The 20,104-nt window shown below is 37.3% G+C and overlaps 1 protein-coding gene across 5 annotated transcripts in view; it reads right to left on the bottom strand.

Moving 5' to 3' along the window:
- LOC117417311 (astrotactin-1-like) overlaps positions 1-20,104 on the bottom strand; it is a 192,444-nt gene that overhangs the window by 5,767 nt on the left and 166,573 nt on the right. For 4 of the 5 annotated variants that reach the window (XM_034029362.3, XM_059034897.1, XM_034029365.3 and 1 more), the window contains 3 exons: positions 15,562-15,697; positions 13,584-13,684; positions 13,239-13,422 (listed from right to left, as the gene is read on the bottom strand). In XM_034029362.3, the coding sequence (XP_033885253.3) occupies positions 13,239-13,422; positions 13,584-13,684; positions 15,562-15,697 (421 nt within the window). Of the gene's footprint in view, positions 1-13,234; positions 13,423-13,583; positions 13,685-15,561; positions 15,698-20,104 lie in introns of those variants that run through there. The other variant, XM_059034896.1, reaches the window with a different exon arrangement.

Below are 20,104 nucleotides of genomic sequence, written 5' to 3'. Positions count from 1 at the left end.
GTTAGAATGAATGTACAAGTAAGGCTCACCTTAGGGAATGCACTGCTTACCTCTTCAAATGGTCATGTCTGTGACCAGTGGATTGCAAACAGGTTTTTTTGATTACTGCTAACCACAAAGGCAAGTTAAACATTTAGAGGGACATCATGTGGACAAAAAAGGAAGACACCCATTCCCCATGCCACTACTAATAAACCCTTCCAATTCACTGGTTAACACTTCGGGACAGTTCCCTTTAGCTGTTATATGAGTATTTACATTTGTATCTGACCTCCAAAAATAAAAAAATAAAAAAATAAAATCCTATTCCAAGGCTCACATACTGTTCTAGTTTAAAACCTGATCTCCTTAAAACTGCCCATACAAAGCCATGATTTACAAATTATGCAGGTAATGCTTTTAACATGCTTGCATTTGGAAAACTGCCATTTGGTACATTTATTCTAATACAGCATTTATATGTGACACTTTTGTTTACCTAGCCGTTCTCATTCCTGTAATAACCACAGTACTCCATGAATGATCATAGACTATACTCCTTTTATTCAAGGAATGGATTGGATACAGCACCCCCTATGCCAGTGGTGGTAGTCCTTGAATAGTGTTGCTTCCTTCTGCCAGATTGTTTTGTTTGTGTAGTGCTATGTGGACAAGTAACTGTATTGCCAGTCTGTATTTACAGTACTGTTGATTTGCTTCCACTTTCCAGTAAAGACCAAACAGTACAGCCGGAGACCCTGAGCATTCATTTACCTTGGCAATCCTTCACAAAACAAGATAATGGAATATCAATGATGTCAGAAATCGTCGGGTACATTTGAAAAAAAGCTTTTCTTGGCAGTTCTGTTTTAAAATTGTTTCAACCCCCAAAGCCACACACTTTTAGAGTTTTCTTTAAAAAAAATCAAATCAAATCAAATCAAAATAAATGTGTGGTTCTATGAGTTTTTTTTATTGTTATTCATGCTTCTAAAATCTTGCCACAGCTTTTGCGGTTTAAGAAATTTGGATGTTTATGTATCACCATAAATGTAAACATCTATTAAAAGTGGAAACTGGCCTATTTTTCAAGGGTACATTTTTATCCCCCAACCCCTGCTGGAACCTTACCACTACTAACTTTAATTGAGGAAAGACATTGCAGCATATATATATATATATATATATATATATATATATATATATATATATATATATATATTAGCTCAAAGAGCCAGCTGTCCAACGTTTCGATATGTTGTACATATCTTTCTCAAGGAAGCCTGTGTTTGAATCAAAACATTGGAGGTATTTATAGGTTTTTGACAGCATGACAACTACTTGTTATTGTTTACATTCAAATCCATGATTTATTCTTACATGATGTAATGGTGTTCTATATATTGTGACATCATTTTTACTTATATCTTTGAATCTGTATTAATTCTAATTAATACTACTTTATATAAACTTATATTTTTATTATATCATGCAATGCTGGCTCTGAGGATCAGTCTAGATTTGGCCTCCCCAGCGCATCAGCATGCACAACTTTTGAATGAATTTTGTTTATTTATTTAAATGTTATATATTTATTGAAGTTAATTAGTTCATTCTTTTCTGTTGAGTCCCGCTGGCATAATCGTTTTCAGTCTATTTATCCATTTACTTTCTTTTATTCTTCTATATGTTGCATTGTCTAATTTGAGCTGTTCTAATACTACAAACTTTACATCATTTATGTCATGTCCCTGACTGGTGAAGTGCTGTACTATTGGTTCATTCATTTTTTTATTTCTAATTAATGAAAGGTGGTTCTGAATTCTTTTATATAAAGTAGTTCCAGTCTCTCCAACATATTTGATTTCATCACATTTTTCACAGGCTATTCCATAAACGACATTGCTATTTTTACAGTAGGTATTAGTTTTTAGTGGATATGTGGTGTTCTTATGTTTAATTATATTTTTACTTTTGTCTATGTATTTACACACTTTACATTTACTGATGCACATGTTCGTAGAACCTATTTTGTCAATTATTCTTTTATGTTTACTGTGAACTAAAATATCACCTAAATTAGCTTCTCTTTTGAATGCTACAACTGGGGCCTTAAGAAATACTTTTTTTTAATTTTTCTGAATTATGTAGAATCCGCAAGTGTTTCCAAACTATCTTAGAAATATTGGGCAAAAGTTTAGAGTAAGTCATTACTAATGGGACTCTTTTGACCTTTTTATCTCTATTTTTATAATCTAGTAGATCATCTCTTTTTAGTTTATCCACTTTTCTTAACTCCATCTCTATAATTCTTTCTTTGTATTCTCTTTTTTTAAGATTTGTTTTTAATACATTTCTTTGTTTTACATAGTCACTTTCTTTAGAGCATATTCTTCGTATTCTTATTCCTAGACCCTTTGGGATTGCCCTTTTAGTGTGTATCGGATGTGCAGAGGACATGTGTAAATACTGGTGCATGTCAGTAGGTTTACAGAAGAGGTCGGTCTCAATTGAGCAGCAGTGTGGAGTAGTGGTTAGGGCTCTGGACTCTTGACCGGAGGGTCGTGGGTTCAATCCCTGGTAGGGGACACTGCTGCTGTACCCTTGAGCAAGGTACTTTACCTAGATTGCGCCAGTAAAAACCCAGCTGTATAAATGGGTAATTGTATGTAAAAAAAAAAAATAAAAAAAATAATGTGATATCTTGTAACAATTGTAAGTCGCCCTGGATAAGGGCGTCTGCTAAGAAATAAATAATAATAATAATAATAATAATAATAATAATTGAACCTTCTTCAAGTTTTACTATGGTATCTAAAAATTCTATTTCTTTCCTTGTCCATCGAAGGTCCACCTTAATATTACTGTGTATTTCATTTGCTATTTTATGAAACTGGAAAATAGACTCTTCTCCATGTGTCCAAACCCCAAAAATATCATCTACAAACCGAATGTATTCTAAAGGTTCTCTTTCCGATTTTCTAAGTAATTGTTCTTCCCATTTCCCCAGGTATGTACTGGCAAAATGCATTCCTAATTTAGATCCTATTGCTGTACCATCGTTTTGTTTGTAATTCTTATCAACAAATGTAAAATAACTGTTTTCTAAAACTATGTTGATCATGTTCAGTACCTCTGCTTTAGGTATTGATTTATCTAGTCTATTATCTAGTGCTTTTTGACAAGCTTCTAAAGTTTCTTTACGAGGGACACTTGGGTACAAGGATTTTACATCCATGCAAAATAAAATTGTATTCTCTGGAAGGTTGTGTTTTATTGATTCAAGTCTTTTTAAAAATTGTGTTGTATCCTTAACATAGCTTGGTAATTTCTCAACGTGCGACCTAAGTTGTTTTTCTGCTATTTCAGCTATTATGTGTGTTGGATTATCAATTGTACTGACTATCATTCGCATAGGGTGATTTTCTTTGTGCATTTTAGGATTTCCTCTTGCTAGGCCTGTTCTTCCATTATGTGGCTGCATGTATTTTTTAAATTCTTTTGATATAATTCCTTTATTGTATAGTCTCTCCGCAATTTCCTTAACCTCTTTTACCGATTTATTGATCTTATTGCTTTTAACTTCTTCATATGTATCTGTATTAATTAATTCACATTCTACAGATTTCATATAGTCATCTGTGTTCATTATCACTATTCCTGAGCCTTTATCTGCTGGTCTTATCATTATATCATCATCATTTAACAACTCAGTCATAGCTTGTTCTTCAATATTGGTTAAATTAAGTTTACATCTTTTCTTTAGTATATATTTTTTTTACAATCCATAAACCTTTTTTTTGAGAGCTGAAAAATTACTTTGTTGATACAGTCTGAAATCTTTACTGAATCCTTGTTGTGAAATATACACTGGGTGGGTCCTGTCCTCATGACACATGGATAAGATATCTTTACTGGTGCAAACCCAATCAAACATTATCAAATTCTTATTCTGCTGTTTTAGCTGTGGTGGTACATGAACCCGCCTTAAATGCCAGGTACATCATGCAGTACATGGTTGTAAGGATTTTGAAACTCTTGCCTATGTGTTGCCCTGGTCTTGTAGGGAGTAAATTGTTTTTGCTTAATAAGCTGTTTTTTTGTACAAACCATAATCAAACCAATTGAAACTGGTTCTAAAACGATTTACTTTTGTTAAAAGTGACTTGCTATAACTTTAGGTAAGTGTCACGGAACGCATAACACTTAACAACTGTAAGTTGCCCTGGATAAGGGCATCTGCTAAGAAATAAATAATAATAATAATAATAATAATAATAATAATAATAATAATAATAATAATAATAATAACAACACAGTATTGGAACACATAGGCACGCACCTTGTGGGGGCAGTATACACATTGTTCCAGTTAAATGGCACAAGCTCTTATTATTTCATCAGCCTTTGTTCCTTTTCATTATACAACCCGTTACTTATGCTTCCAATTTAAATGGTAAAGAAATCATTGAAACTGTCTGTAAACATTGCATGATTTTCCTGTGTTTAATCTAAGCTCTGAATCAATGCAGGGTTAAAAAAACTCTTAAAATTAAGCTGTACATAGCTGGAGTACATCAGCAGTTTGCAATCACCAGTCTTGTTGTTTGACCTTGTGATGCATGGGTATAGCGCTTTGCTGCCTGCGAGAATTGAGCAAAACTCATATCATTGTTCTTAAATGTAACTTCTTGTTATCTGGGTGTCTGCAGACATTGGTAAAGTGAAGAAGAAACGCAAATGTAACTTGTAATGTGTTTTGTCTCATGGTAGGGAAATAAGACCACATTTGGTCAAGGAAATTACGTAAGCTAGCTGTATATCTGTGCTGTACGAAGCAATTTCTTTGGTGAGGTCGGGTCAGCTCAGCTCAGAAACTAACATTTACACTGATGGCGGCTCAGAAACTAACATCTCTGTGCCATGCTGGCTCAGAAAAAAAGCCAACATCTCTGATGCCATGAAAGCTCAGCTTGGCTCAGAAGTAAATAACATCTATACTGATGCCAGCTCAGAACACCATCAACTGAGACTGTGTGTGAGATCACTGATGTATCACCTTTGATTTGCTTTGTTCCTGTTTGCATTTTGATTCCTGAATAAACTATTTATTGATTAACTTCATCTGAAGAAGAGGAATTATTTTTAAGAAGAAATCGAACCTCTTGCAATTGGCGAGCTAGCCAGGAGGCGTCGACCCCCAACCACAAGATCCTTTCGAGGACAACAGACCTGAAGAGAATCCCTTTCCTAGAAGTAGATGGGCTCTGATCTCGGTGAGTATACAGTGTGTTTACTACACTGAGCAGGGGTAACGTGGCCGGCTGTGGTAAGAGAGGAAGTGGGTATTCAAAGCCAAAACCACAGATGAGCTCTGACTGATCAGCAGAGGTAATGTAGTTGTCTGGGTGACTAGGTAACATACTGTCTAAAATTGGCTGATATTACATGGTTCCTCGTTGTGTCTTACAGGGGTATTTTGATGTCTTTTTGGTATTTATAGTATATATGGTTATGAGTAATTAGCAATAGGACTGTACACCTTCTTGCAAGTGAAAGTGACTGTATAAGATAATTTGTTAGACTTGTTTTGCTTTTGTTTTTACTCTCCGGTTTGTACGTCACGATGAGGGGCATTAGGATAAGCCTCTAATTTAACTGTCCACATCAGGTGGCATGGATAAGGGGTAATCAGATGATAAGTCCCAGTTAAGCCCAATTTAAATGTGCAAAGAAACCAAACCGCTCATAAAAACAGAAATAAAGGTATATGCTTTTTGTTTCCTTAGAATAATTTTAGAACAATACATTGGTGAAAGCAAGGCAAAACCAAACAAGGGATAAAAGATTGTTTGACACTTTTGTAGCCTGAATTGAAAGGCAGAATGTGCGTACGCTTTTGTATTGGATCAGGGTTGCAAAATGGAAGACTTTATTAACCTTTTTCTGTGCTACGGACATACCTGGCACGTCATAAAAAGTGCTTTCCCTGTGCTATGGACATCATGATTAAAAACATGGTTAAAAAAAATATATATCTGGATTTTTTCACTTGGGGTCGCTCAACCAGGAGTTATTACACAACACATTAGGTCAGTGGCTTTAATTTCACTATATTACACGGATAAAATATATTTGATGTGATGCAGTTGTTAAATGTAATTTACAGTCTGTTTGAACGCAAGCGGTGGCTATCTTTGGCTTCTACTGTGAAACATCCCGAATATATATATATATATATATACAGTGCCGTGAAAAAGTATTTGCCCCCTGTCTGATTTTCTGCATTTTTGCATATTTGTGACACTGAATGTTATCAGATCTTCAACCAAAACCTAATATTAGATAAAAGGGACCCTGAGTGAACAAATAACACAAAAATTTGATATATATTTAATTTATTTATTAAAGAAAGTTATGCAACACCCAATGCCATCGTGTGAAAAAGTTACCGCCCCCTTAGACTCAATAACTGGTTACGCCACCTTTAGCAGCAATAACTGCAACCAAACGCTTCTTGTAGTTATTGATTAGTCTCTCACAGCGCCCACTCCTCCATGCAGAACTGCTTCAACTCAGTGACATTTTTGGGTTTTCGAGCATGAACTGCTCGTTTCAGGTCCTGCCACAACATCTCAATGGGGTTTAGGTCTTGACTTTGACTATGCCATCCCAAAACTTTAAATTTCTTGTTCTTCAACCATTCTGATGTAGACTTGCATGTGTTTTTTGGATCATTGTCTTGCTGCATGACCCAGCTGCGCTTCAGCTTCAGCTCACGGACGGATGGCCAGACATTCTCCTGTAGAATTCTCTGATACAGAGCAGAATGATGGCAAGGGTCCAGGTCCTGATGCAGCAAAGCATCCCCAAACCATGACACTGCCACCACCATGCTTGATCGTTGGTACGAGGTTCTTACTGTGGAATGCAGTGTTTGGTTTTCGCCAGACATAACGGGGCCCATGTCGGCCAAAAACTTCCATTATTGACTCATCTGTCCATAGAACATTGTTCCAGAACTCTTGAGGATCATCCAGGTGCTTTTTCGCAAACTTGAGACGAGCATTCATGGGCTACCATTTGTATGTAGATCATTTCTACACAGGAATCCCTCTATTTAGGGCCTTGTACACATCCCAAACAATGGCTTGTGGCACAAAAAGACCAAACAGGAAGGGATTTCCTCATCAATTGGTAGCCAAGAAACAGAGATGTGGTGAAACCAGCACTCTGTGCTGTGAGGAACTGCTGGCAATGAAATATACAGATAAAAAAGATGTGTACCTCCTCACCACACACCCACGATGAGGCAACAATAGCAGTTCCTGTGTGAGGTACGGGCATGCACACAAACAAGCCGAAGTGTGATGTGGACTGCAATAAAAACATGGGAGGTGTGGATAAGTCGGACCAGATGCTGGAGCCGTACAATGCTGTTAGGAAGACCATGGCATGGTACAAAAAACTTGGCATGTACATGGTCCAGATTTCTTTGTACAACAGCCATGTAGTGTACAGTACGGCTCCAGAGAATTGGCTCACTGTTCTGGACTTTCAGATCTCTGTGTTCTCAAAGCTCCTGTTTGATGCACAACAAATGCCAGAGGCTGAAAGAGTGGAAACAATAGCAAGACTTAGTGAACGACGGATACTGCCACAGTCCGAGAAAAAAGCCAAGCCACAAAAAAGGTGCCGTGTGTGTTTCCGCATTGGGCATGCGGAGGGATACATGGTACTACTGTCCCCGCTGTCCCTCTCAGCCAGGCCTCTGTTTGGAGGGGTGTTTTGAAAAATACCACACAGTACATGAGTACTGGAAAGACTAAATAAACCCCAGACACTTGTTTTTATGTCATGCAGCAACATTACCTAGGGCTCCAGAAGGATTATGCCACTTGAAATTAGGGTGGGTACTACGGACCATGGGCTGCTTTTTTCAAAGGGAAAAGGTCAAAGTGGCCTAGTCTCAGTCTAGGGCCTGTAAACGCTTGAAAAACTAAATAAATATACATATATTTGGTATTTTTGAATTCGGGACACTTGGGGGGTGGGGGGTTCAATTCAAAACCACTGTCCTTTTAACAGTGGAACAAAAGCTGTCAGATTCACAAGTCCAAATAAAAGGAAAAACAAGTGACTTTTGCCATATACAGTGGCAGTACCTAAAATTGCAGAAAGATTATGGGTAACACACCATTGACATGCAAGGTCATGTTACCCATTTCTAAAATCCTTATGTTGTGCAGTTTCAAAAAAAATGTATACTTATGTATACTTACCTTATTCTGGTATACTGGCCACCTGGAATTAGGGTGGGTACTATGGACCATGGGCTGCATTTTTCAAAGGGAAAGGTCAAAGTGGCCTAGTCTCAGTCTAGGGGCTGTGAACACCTGAAAACCTAAATAAAGGTGCATGTATTTGTATTTTTTAATTCAGGACACTTGGGGCAATTCAAAACCACTGTCCTTTTAACAGCTGTCAGATTCACAGGTCCAAATATAAGGAAAAACAAGCGACTATTGCTATATACAGTGGCATTACCTCAAATTGCAGAAGGATTATGGGTAACACACAATTGACATGCAAGGTCATGTTACCCATTTCTAAAATCAAGTCAAAGTTGCCTGGTGTCTGTCTAGAGCAAGTAAACCCCCCAAAACCAACAAAAAGATGTACACATAGGCACAGACACATCCAGCAGTTTAAAAGTTTCTACATTCTTACACCAAACATTAGCATTTTAGGGACTAAATGTGATGCAGGAATAATACATTTTATGAAAAAGTAGCATTTTGTTTATAATAATAGCTGTATTTTGTGTTCACATGACCAAATAAACCACAAAAACTTGGCACCAATAGAAACTCCAGAGAGAGTCCCAAAATCACAAAATACCTGTAGCACAGGGAGTCACCAGGGCCTCAGCAGAGAAGGGGTTAAGGGATACATAGAAAAACACGGTAACTATTGTGAACTCATGTTTGGAGATTTGGCTAAAGAAACAGAGCCAGAAAAGAAACTGGCAGAATTGTATGAATTTAATCTGCACATGAAAAAGAAGAATACGAAGGAAATATTGGCTTTTTCACTTTGTGGTCTGAAGTCGTCTATTTGGTGTATAAGGGAAAGTTGGAAATGTGCAGAAAGAATGCAAAATTACACTTGAGGGTCAGTGCAAAGATTTCAGTGACATTATTAAGAGAATTGTACCTGAAAGCACACTGAATGCGACAACACAGCTGCAGTTAAGAGCAGTTTGTGTTGCAAAAGAGAAGGAAATAGATTGGATAAAAGGGGATGCTGATGCATTGGTGAAGGAGTTAGAGAAAGTGCAGGGAGCATATGATTGTCTGACACAAAGATGCTTGAATATCAAAGCAGGACACAATACATGTGCATCTGCAGATTAGAGTATGATCAAAGAGTTAAAAGAAAGAGGACGTGAAGCTGCAGCTTTTTTGCTAAAGTGACTGTGTTAATGGAAAACTTTTTACAGTGAGAGAGAAAGAAAAATGTTTATCTGCAACAAACTAAGATGTATGTAGGCCCGGGAATATATTATTAATAATATTTTCGTGATTGAATTAAGTGCGCTAGCAGTGATGTCACAGACTGTTAAGTGCTTGTCTGTTTGTGTGTGAGTTTTAAGTTTTTAAGGAGACATGTGAATTTAAGTCACCTATAAACACAGATTACATGAAAAATAAAGGGTATATTTTAGTTAAAAGGATACTGTGGAAAGCAGCAAAAGGAATGCTGCATGCATTTTTGAGTGCCACTATGTTTTCGCTATTAATCGTTACCCTGTCTGCATTGAAGTAATTAAGACTTTCATTCAGAGGAGGACAGTGCACATTACACTATGACAATTTAGAGTATAATTATGCGTAAATGTAATTAAAATAATCTAAGGAAAACGTAAATGTATTATTGAAGTAATTCTGTAATGATTATAAGTGAAGCCAGACGTGGTTTTATTTTGTTTTGGTTGCATAAATTGGTAGTATGCTTTAAATTACAAATAGGTAATACTAATTTGAACAGTAATGAAAGCAAAGACTTTTATATTGCAAAAGTGGTTATTTTAATGGTTAATATATATATATTAAACCTCATCTTATGTTTAACTATTTTCTTTCTTGCACAAGGATAAAACACACAATGTTTCTGGATGATTAGGAAATAATTTTGGATCCCACTTAAAATAGAAATAATTGGATTGGACGGTTATGCATTAAATATGATTTTGGCACATCTACCTGGCATTGAGGATATTCAGGGAAGGAGTATGTCTGTCAGTTCTCACACTGATGGCCACTCTCATTATGTTCTGTTTCCAAAAGTGTCAGATTAAACAGAAGTGTAAGAATAGTGGCTATCTAAGAAGGTAATTACTTTTGGCAGACATGATGGATACGATTGGATATTTAAAGATCTGACAACCTAAGACAGGCCCATCATGCTGCCCAGGTAAGCATGTTTGAAGCCTTGGCATTTGTAGCTGTGGCCGGGGTTCAAAGGGGGGATTATGTAAGGATTTCTAAACTCTTGCCTATGGGTTGCCCTGGCCTTGTAAGGAGTAACTGGCTTTTCATAACTCAGCAAGTGCTGCTGTGGCCTCAGGACAGATGATAATACTTTTGCATTTGTTTTTTTGTAGAAACCATAATCAAACCAATTGAAACTGGTTTTAAAACAATTTACTTTTGTTAAAAGTGACATGCTATAACTTTAGGTAAATGTCATGGAATGCATAATAACACACTATTGGAACATGTAGGCTTTTTCTGATAAGCACACACCTTGTGTGGGGCAGTGTACACATTGTTCCAGTTAAATGGCACAAGCTCTTATTATTTCATCAGTCTTTGTTCCTTTTCATTATACAACCTGTTACTTATGCTTCCCATTTAAATGGTAAATAACTCATTGAAACTGTCTGTAAACATTGTGTTATTTTCCTGTGTTTAATGTAAGCTCTGAATCAACGCAGGGTTAATAAACTCTAAAATTTAAGCTGCAAATAGCTGATGCACATCAACAGTTTGCAATCACCAGTCTTATTTTTTGACCTTGTGATGTGTGGGTATAGCGCTTTGCTGCCTGCGAGAATTGAGCAAAACTCATATCATTTTTCTTAAATGTAACTTCTTGTTATCTGGGTTTCTGCGGACATTGGTAAAGTTAAGAAGAAATGCAAATTGAACTTTTAATGTGCTTTGTCTCATGCTAGGGAAATAAGACCAAATTTGATCAAGGAAATTACATAAGCTAGCTATATATCTGTGCTGTACGAAGTAATTTCTTTGGTCAGGTCAGGTCAGGTCAGCTCAACTTAGAAACTAACATCTACACCAATGGCAACTCAGAAACTAACATCTCTGTGCCATGCTGACTCAGAAAAAAGCCAACATCTTTGAAATAACATCTACATTGATGCCAGCTCAGAACACCATCAACTGAGACTGTGTGTGAGATCACTGATGTATCACCTTTGATTTGCTTTGTTCCTCTTTGCATTTTGATTCCTGAATAAACTATTTTTGATTAACTTTAGCTGAAGAAGATTAATTATTTTTAAGAAGAAATCAAACCTCTTACATGGTAGGCATAACATTGTATGCAGTGCATGGTAGGCATAACATTTTGTTGGTAGTACAGCTGGAGCTATTTGATCTGTCTCAAGCCTTAGATGAAAAAAAAAAATGCATTACATGTAAAATTGATGGGAGTAATGATTCTTGACAATGGTTTACATACAATAAATGGTAGGCAACAGATGGCAGCGTTTAGATGGCTTTCCTCTGGCAACACAGCAGTTGCTGTTAGCGTCCTATAGGGCTCCTTAATATTGAATGGCTCTGTCAATGATCTGCCTAAATAAAATTCACAACAGGGTGTGTCCGCTGACAATAAAGTATAATTAAACTGCATGAACCATACTCGATAGAGTAATGTGGATAATGAATACATATATTAACAGTCTGCTTGTACAATACAAAGTACTCTTGTACAGATCCCACCCAGTGTAGAATGTAGAATATATCACCAAAGTTTTAAGCCTTTTGTTTGATTGCTGTAGCCAGATTATTAAAAAAGAAAACTATGCCCTAAGTGGAATATAGCCCTTGAAAAGACTGTATTGCACGGAGTAACTATTTGTTTTATTTAATGTTTTTTATTTACTTGAAACTTTTTTTGGACAACTGATGTTGCCTTAACTGGTTTGTATCAGTTATGTCATGCAAGAGATGTCCTGGATGAAGTAAGCACTGTTCATGTTATTCAATGAGCTGTCACTTCTGATTCACATCGCAAAAATTAAAAGTAGTTTATCTGACAACCACCTGAATAAAATCAAAACAGTTGGGGTGAACCAATTGGTCTGTCTGTAGACTGAATTGATTTCCAGGAGACAAAAGGTTAAATGCACTGAACTATGGGGCTCCCGAGTTGCGCATCTAGTAAAGGTACTCTGCGTGGAGTGCAGGATGCGCCCTATAGCATGGAGATCGCAGGTTGGAGTCCAGGCTATTCCACTGCCGGCCATGAATGTGAGTTCCCAGGGAGTGGCGCACAATTGGCTGAGCACCGCCCGGGTGGGGAGGGCTTAGGTCGGCAAGGGTGTCTTCGTGCACCAGCGACCCCTGTAGACTGGCCGGGCGCCAGCGGGCCTGCCTATAAGTTGCCCAGAGTTGTGTGGTCCTCCGACACTGTAGCTCTGAGCTAGCTGCATAGCGGGCTTGCAGAGTGAAAAGAAGCGGACGGCTGACGGCACATGTTTCAGAGGACACGTGTGTCCGTCTTCGTCTCTCCGAGTCAGTGCGGGGGTGGCAGCGGTGAGCCGGGTTGAAATAAAACAAAAATTGGGTAGAAAATGAGGAAAAAATAATTCCAAATTAAAAAAACAAACAAAAGGAAAATAAAACCATTATATTCTAGGCTGTTGGTAGCTCTGACTAATTTCAATAAGCTAGAACAACACAAAGGATTTCTTACTTACAATCCATTTTCAAGATTCTTAAACCGGTTTATCTAATTAAATATTAAATAAGAAATTGTGGATTGCTAATGTTAGTTTTCTACAGCAGAATGTGTCTATGCAGTGCAATAGGAGGTGGAATGGCAGTCTGGCTCTGTTTAAATCTTGGATACACAGCAGAGCAATGTGGAATAAGAAAAACAATTTTTTTTTTGTGGCCAATGCAGTACATAAAAGCTTGTTGTGCATGCGTGTGTGTGCATGTGTTTACCTGGGCCCTAGCTCATCCTCGCAGCGCCAAGTGAACTCGCCAAAGCTCTCGTACCGCTGGTTGTAGTGGTAGAGGACACGGTGCAAGCTGGGAGAGCCCAGGTCCATCAGGGTGTTATAGGCTGTCTGTTGCTCCTTTCCACTGGTGTAACCATTAAACAGGTTGTAGATCTTGTCAGCTATTTCTGAGTTTGTTAAGAAGAACCATAAACAAAATTGTTAAATAAAAAATTCTCCCATTTCTTCCACCGTTTAAAATAGAAAACTTTAAATCCTAATTCCAGGTGATGCTAAACTTTTGGCCAGAGTTGTCCATCACATCATTCCAGAGTTCACCAGGGCCTACCTTGTGCTTTCACATCATCCACTGCCGGACAGGGTGTCTTGATTGTCACTTCACTCGGCCTGGACCTGCGACCTGTGTTATCCACTCCCCAGAGCCGAAACCTGTGACAGAACAAACTGAGACGCTTAATGGCCTCCCTGTGAATGTGGAGCTCTTTTTAAACTAAATAAGAATGGGGTGAAAAAAATGTTTAAGACATTAGTTACAAACTACACTTAGAATACACTTTAGAAAATCTACACTTACATTCCTTGTTTGCATATTTAGGTAGTTTAAACTCAATGTTTATAAGAACGAGATACAGGTTGCACAGGTACTGTAGAAAGCCTTTTGACAGAATAAAAAAAATACTACATAATGTTTTATTACTACAAAATGTATGTGCCCTAAAGTATATTTGACAATACTATTTTTAATTTGTGTATAACATAGTCTGTGCTACTATATACAGGTTATGTTTTCCTTGAATTAATCAAACCAAAGTAAATTGGGTTCTGTTGCATTACAGCACCATCTGGGGGACAACTCCAAAACAACGACTACATGGAATTGCCAACATAAAGATCACAAAAACATTTTTTTACAATTAAGATAAAGTCCCTTTTTGTGTTAACCAAGGTGAACAAACCATCATTTACTCTGAAAAAGCCTAGGATTAAGGCAACACATTTCATGAACTTTCTTGTGACCTCTAAATCTCAGTAAAACAGTGGGCATCTTGTCTTTGGAGTGTTTTGCATCAGCAAGGGCCTGTAAATAACTACGCACCAAAAGGTTCTGAAAGCTATGATGAACAACCTGTCTGTAAGAATGTTGTGTCATGCCAATATCATATAAAGAGAGAGTGTGTGGTGCTGGTAAGGAGTGTTACCTAAAGATGGGAAAGGGTCTCAACATCAAAGGCATTTTAGGGGTCTTCAGTTCAGTTTTATTTTCTCTCAGTTCTCTTTCCAGTCTGACTTCACTTTTATTAACCTTCCATAAGATAAATGCCTGCATATGTGTGCAGGTTGGGGGTTTGTGGGACGGCTAATGGTGCAATCAATGCCAAGTGCCGGAGAGGCATGCCAGAGGAAGCTTGTCAGACCCCATCACACTCTGTTACCTTTTCTTCAAGCATTTGATCCCCTGTAGCCTCCACTTAGATTCATTTTACATCAACAGGACAGTCAATACTTTCCTACATTTTAGACAGAAATCCTTCAGCAGTCAACAGTAACAATAACTATACACGTAGAAGGGGTCTAAAACAAAGTCAATTTTCTATCATGTATGGGAGTTAAAAAATGTTCTGGGGTTTTGAGTTTTAATCAAAAAAAGAAACTATTGGTACTTGACAAATATCTAGTCTTGATTCCCTTAAATCCATCTTGATCCCATCACCTTTTGTCTTCCCTGAACCAACCCAACAATAAAAAGTATTTTTGAGGAGACCAGTGTGAAACACCAGAAACCGACAAATCCCAATGCCAATGGGAAACTACCTCAGTTTCACAATCCAAGGCCAATGTGGGTCTTTAAAATTCTTATTTTTACAATAATTTTCAGATTTTTCTAACGTTGTGTTTATGTGAACACGGTATCTGTTAGCAACACGGTTCTTGCCTGTGTCATTCTAATGTGTAAACCTGTTTTCTCTGCCTCACCAATGGGACTCACTTATTTCTTGACATCAACTGTGTATCTTTTAATTGTTTTCTTTCCTGGACCCTTGCCCAACCTCAGACCTTTCAATCCCCAATCTCCAGGGCAGGTCCAGTGATCATCCAAAACAAGACTACTATTGTGTCTTGTTTTTCAGTCTTCACTGACAGCTGATAGCTTATACTGTGCAATTAAAGGTCATGTATACACTCTCATTTTTTAGATGCTCCCTGAAACACATACAACAGTGACACTGAGCTTCTCACATCAACAGAGGCAGACATCAATCCACTGAACAGCAATTATTTTCAATAATGCTAAACAGGTGACTTACATGTAGGTTGTGTCAGGCTCCAAGCAACGGATTATCACCCTAATGGATGAGGTCAGCTGGTCTGGGATTCCCCCCAGCATCACACAGGGAGACTTGGTGCCAGAAAGGATATCATCCACAAAACTTAGCATGGCTTCTGTGTAGAAAAAAAAATGTTATTATTAATTGTTTTACTATTATCAGTAAAAATTGTAAATGTCAGCCAATGGCCGGCACCACTGGGCTGCCCATGTGAAGATTGGCCTTTGTGAAGCACTTCCCTATAAACCACAGAGTTACCAAGTGACTTCCTTAAGTATACTTAGGACTTCTGTTTTTCTGTTTTTATTAATTACATTTTTTGTGCTTATTTTTGGCTATTTTCGAGTTTTATGTAAATCGTTTTTTTCGGGGCTTTCACTTTTTATATACCGTATGAAATGATTGTTTTCCGTTACTTTCCAAAATGCTTGGCAATTTTTTTCTGTCAAAATATGTATAGTAGTAACGCGACAGTACTTTGCACACTTAAGTTGTACCTTCTTTCCTTTGTTGTCTTCCACAATGAAATCCTTATGGTCACAGGCACATTGTTCTGGGGTTTTTGTGTGTATGCATTTTTTTTACATTTCACCACAATTTGCAATTCTTTTTTAAATCCTCTGTATCTTAACTGTAATACAGCTTTAAATCCAGCAAACAAGCCTCCATTCCTAATTGTAATCTCATTTCAAATCTCGCAAGCAGAGTCTCAGTAGTGGGTTTAAAGTATTCAGAACAAATCGATGATAGATACAAGTCAGGAAGGAGGGACTTTTTATTTTATGGGAAAGGGGTGGTCAACGTGAATTGAGTAACCATTTCAACTGTTTTTCCCTTGATTATTGGGTATACACCGATTAAATTTTTTTTTTGTATCATGGGTGTTTTATCAGGTTTTATCGGTTTATCAAAAATCAAAAGCCCTAAGTATACTATAGTACAGGCACTGTAATACAGTACATTGGGTACATATAAGGATTCAAGTAATAAATACAAAAAATGAAGTTGTAACTTTTTAAAGCTTTCTGTTTCACATTAAATATCTCATATTAAACATATATATATTAAACATCTCCAGGTGTTGAGCTAGGTATTTTCAAGTCCACAGCTCCATTCGTTTTCTGTATTTCAGAAGAAGCAGTACACTAAATCATTTTTATGGGCTATTTTTGATATACAACATCAATTAGGCCCCTAGAAACTTCAGTCATCAAACAAAAATAAAACAGCCCCTGCCCTCATTAAAACATTGGATCCATCTCATAACATTTTAAAGGATAGCCTAAAGGATATGTATGTAGCCAGAGGGCCTTTTCTCAGGCACTGGACACAACGTCATGCTTCTGATTTTAGTATCCCATGCAGGTAGAACCAGAAAAAAAATATATGTGACACAACCTCCCTCAGAATGAGGTGCTGATTGGGCATGGCAACCTTTAAACTGCCCTTCAAAATCAGACACGTACACAGAGAAAGGTTTGTGATGACTAGCGCCTGGAAAGACCAATGGAAAATAGTTAATTGCTACTTAAGCATTCTAGGTTTGGAAAAGTGTTACTTTAATAAGCTGAGGAGTTAACTATTGTAGGGTAGAAACAAAAAACAATTTTGTTTTTTGAACGTAGGAAGTTAATTAAATTGTTTGATTATTGTTTTATTTTGATAAGTTTAACTTGTTTAACTTGAGCAAAACCGTAGGATGCATGACAGCCTTTGGTGTCTATAGAGTGTAGAACAGGGGGCTTAGAGTTACCATAGCCAGGTCCCAAACCCTTCAAGGGCTTACAGCCATCACGAAAAAGAACAGCTAACAATGAGCATATATGTTTTTTGTGTGAAAACCACTGCCTTACACAATACACATTGTACAACATGGTAAATATTAATACTAAATATGTTCACACATATATATTTTTTTAATCTGTAAAAATCATATCAGGTATTTTTTTAAATTTTTTTTATCAACATTACCATGGCAACAGTGTGTTCTAAACATGCCTGATTTTATTGTATCGGTAACAATGCTGCTATTATTGCACTGCTCGGAACACTGACTTCCTCTCAAACACGGGATTCACTGGAAACACAGCAGGAGGACTAAACTATATTTTCCTCCATTAAATCTTTAAAATAAATAAGTCAGGTCCAGTGTTCAATCCCTGCTGCCAATGTACATCTCACCCTTTAATATAATAATGTACACAGTCATTTTAATGACCAATGTTTGCTCACTGCAGGTTAGAATGGATAAATGGGCAAGTGCAAAAGTAAAGGCAAAAGTAACAGGATACAACTGCACAGAATCTACTCTGAATAATCGTTTGAACGCTTGTTATAATAGTAATTGAAAAAAAATCCTTTCCTTCAAATTTGGGCTCTGTGATATGGAGACTATTATGTGTCAAACAGCCATTTGTGGTGTAGAGTATCTGGTGCATGTGGCTTCTATCACTGTAGCCCCATTGCATTTGGTGTCAGAGCAAGTGGGTACATAAGTAAAAATACACATAATCACAAATGCTCTGGCCCTTTTACTAGCTCAGTAATGTAAGAAGCTTCTGCTCTGTTTTAATATAAAATAAGCCTCAGTGCTTAGTGGATGTTGTGGCCTTCTCTATACAGAGACCAGAGATGCAATGTAGACATAAAAAAGCAACAGCAAAATAAAAGTCCTCCAGTAAATTCTTGTTGTCGCAGGTGTGTGACTGGCTCTCACCCTAATTTGAAATAGCCGGATAACTTTGGTTTGGAAGCTTTCTATCTTGATGAAGGGAACCCACCCGTCATCGCTAAAGGAAGTGATTATTATGAACCACGTTTGTTGAAGTTTGCTTTAATCAATGTTTTGGCAACTACTTTCAGACAATACCCTGCAACTGCAACAATTTAAATTGTTTTACCCTTGATGCCCTGAGAGTTAAGCAAAAGGGGGGAGGGTTGCCAAGTGGTCCACTATTAAACATAAATGAGGGAAAGCATTTCTGGAATAGTCCCATAGTATAGTTGCTGCCGTGGACCACTGGGAGAAAGGGGGGGGGGGGGGGGGGGGGGGGGGGGGGGCTGGAGGTGGGTTTAGGTCCTTGTGGGACAATGAGAGATGAATCAGTACTAAATCCAAACCATGTATTTACCTATCTTTATATTTAAAGTGAATATTGACAGGTATAAAAGTTTACTTTTGTTTTGTTTATCTTTGTCTGTGCACGTTTCACCTTTTCCTGGATGAAATGTTTAGTCTCATACTTGCTGTATATATTTATTTTCCTCTGATGTCATTTCTTGGTGCACCAAAAAAGGTCCCCTGAAGAAACTGTTTTTCTCAGAGCACAGACCATTTTGCCTAGACCAGAGTGAAATGCTGAGCTCTAAATGAACGCATCCAGATTGACAAGAAATACAAGCACTGATATATCACTATTGTAAAATAATTTGTGTCAAGCTTTATTTTCAATAGTACTTTGATATACGTAGTCATTTCTCCATACGCATTGTGTAATGTAAAAGTAATTATTATGGAGATTATTAGCTAGACTGGTGGGTTCTGAGGAGACATAAACAGGTAAAAACTACAGCTGTGGCCAAAAGTTTTGTATCACCTGGAATATTAGGATTGAGACATAATAAATATATATATATATATATAAGGGGTTTTAATTTTTGCATTTTCTTTTAATCGTTTAATCAGTCCATTTGGATAATTAATTAATCGATTAATCACACCCGTTTGCTATAATATGCAATTGTAGTGAACTACATACACAGCACTCCCTCGTTATTACGTGGGTCTCGGGGGACACACAGTATGAGCGTTATAACCAAAGAGGGAGATGGGGTGGGGGGCCCGTGGGACACATATCAACACACATCTGACTAAAATATAAAATAAAATAACTCCCTCTCTATAATGCACATGTAGTGAAGTAAAAATTTAACTTTCCATGAATTAACCATGCATAAAGCAATGTAATCAATGCTAATTATTTACAAAAAACAAACAAACAAAAAAAAAGGTAACATTCCCACTCATGGATCATTTTAAGTAGCAGTTTTTAAACTGTAAATAGCCTGGTTAAATGGCGGTCGGAAGTTCAATTCAAAGCGACAGACAAGCAAATCAAGTGTGAGAGCAGGTCGGGAGAGGGGAAGAGGGAATGGGCTTGCCCCAGGTTCAGCTGCCAGAGCAGGACTGAAGCGAAGCTGAAGCGTCTTGTCTCCCAGAGAAAGCCGCAGCTCCTCTCGCAACAAAAAAGTAAATACATTAGGAAAGATAACCACATAATAGGCATAATATTTATTTAGTTATAGAACATATGCTGAATAAGATGTCTGTGTTATATTAAGTGCCAGTGTAGCTTTTCTTCAGTTCAGATACCGTATCAAAACGGAAGTTAGACTGAGAAGTTGTTTAAAGTTTGAACACTGGTACTGTATTTACTGTAGAAATATTGCATGAATCACTAGTATAGAGAATTATGGGACATGCTGTAGGAGCATTATTTCTGAGGCGCGTTATAATAGACAG

The sequence above is a fragment of the Acipenser ruthenus genome, chromosome 12 (genome assembly GCF_902713425.1).
Source record: "Acipenser ruthenus chromosome 12, fAciRut3.2 maternal haplotype, whole genome shotgun sequence".
Classification (NCBI taxonomy): domain Eukaryota; kingdom Metazoa; phylum Chordata; class Actinopteri; order Acipenseriformes; family Acipenseridae; genus Acipenser; species Acipenser ruthenus.
Note: the sequence above shows the minus strand (reverse complement) of the source record. Positions and strands in the feature narration are given on the sequence as shown.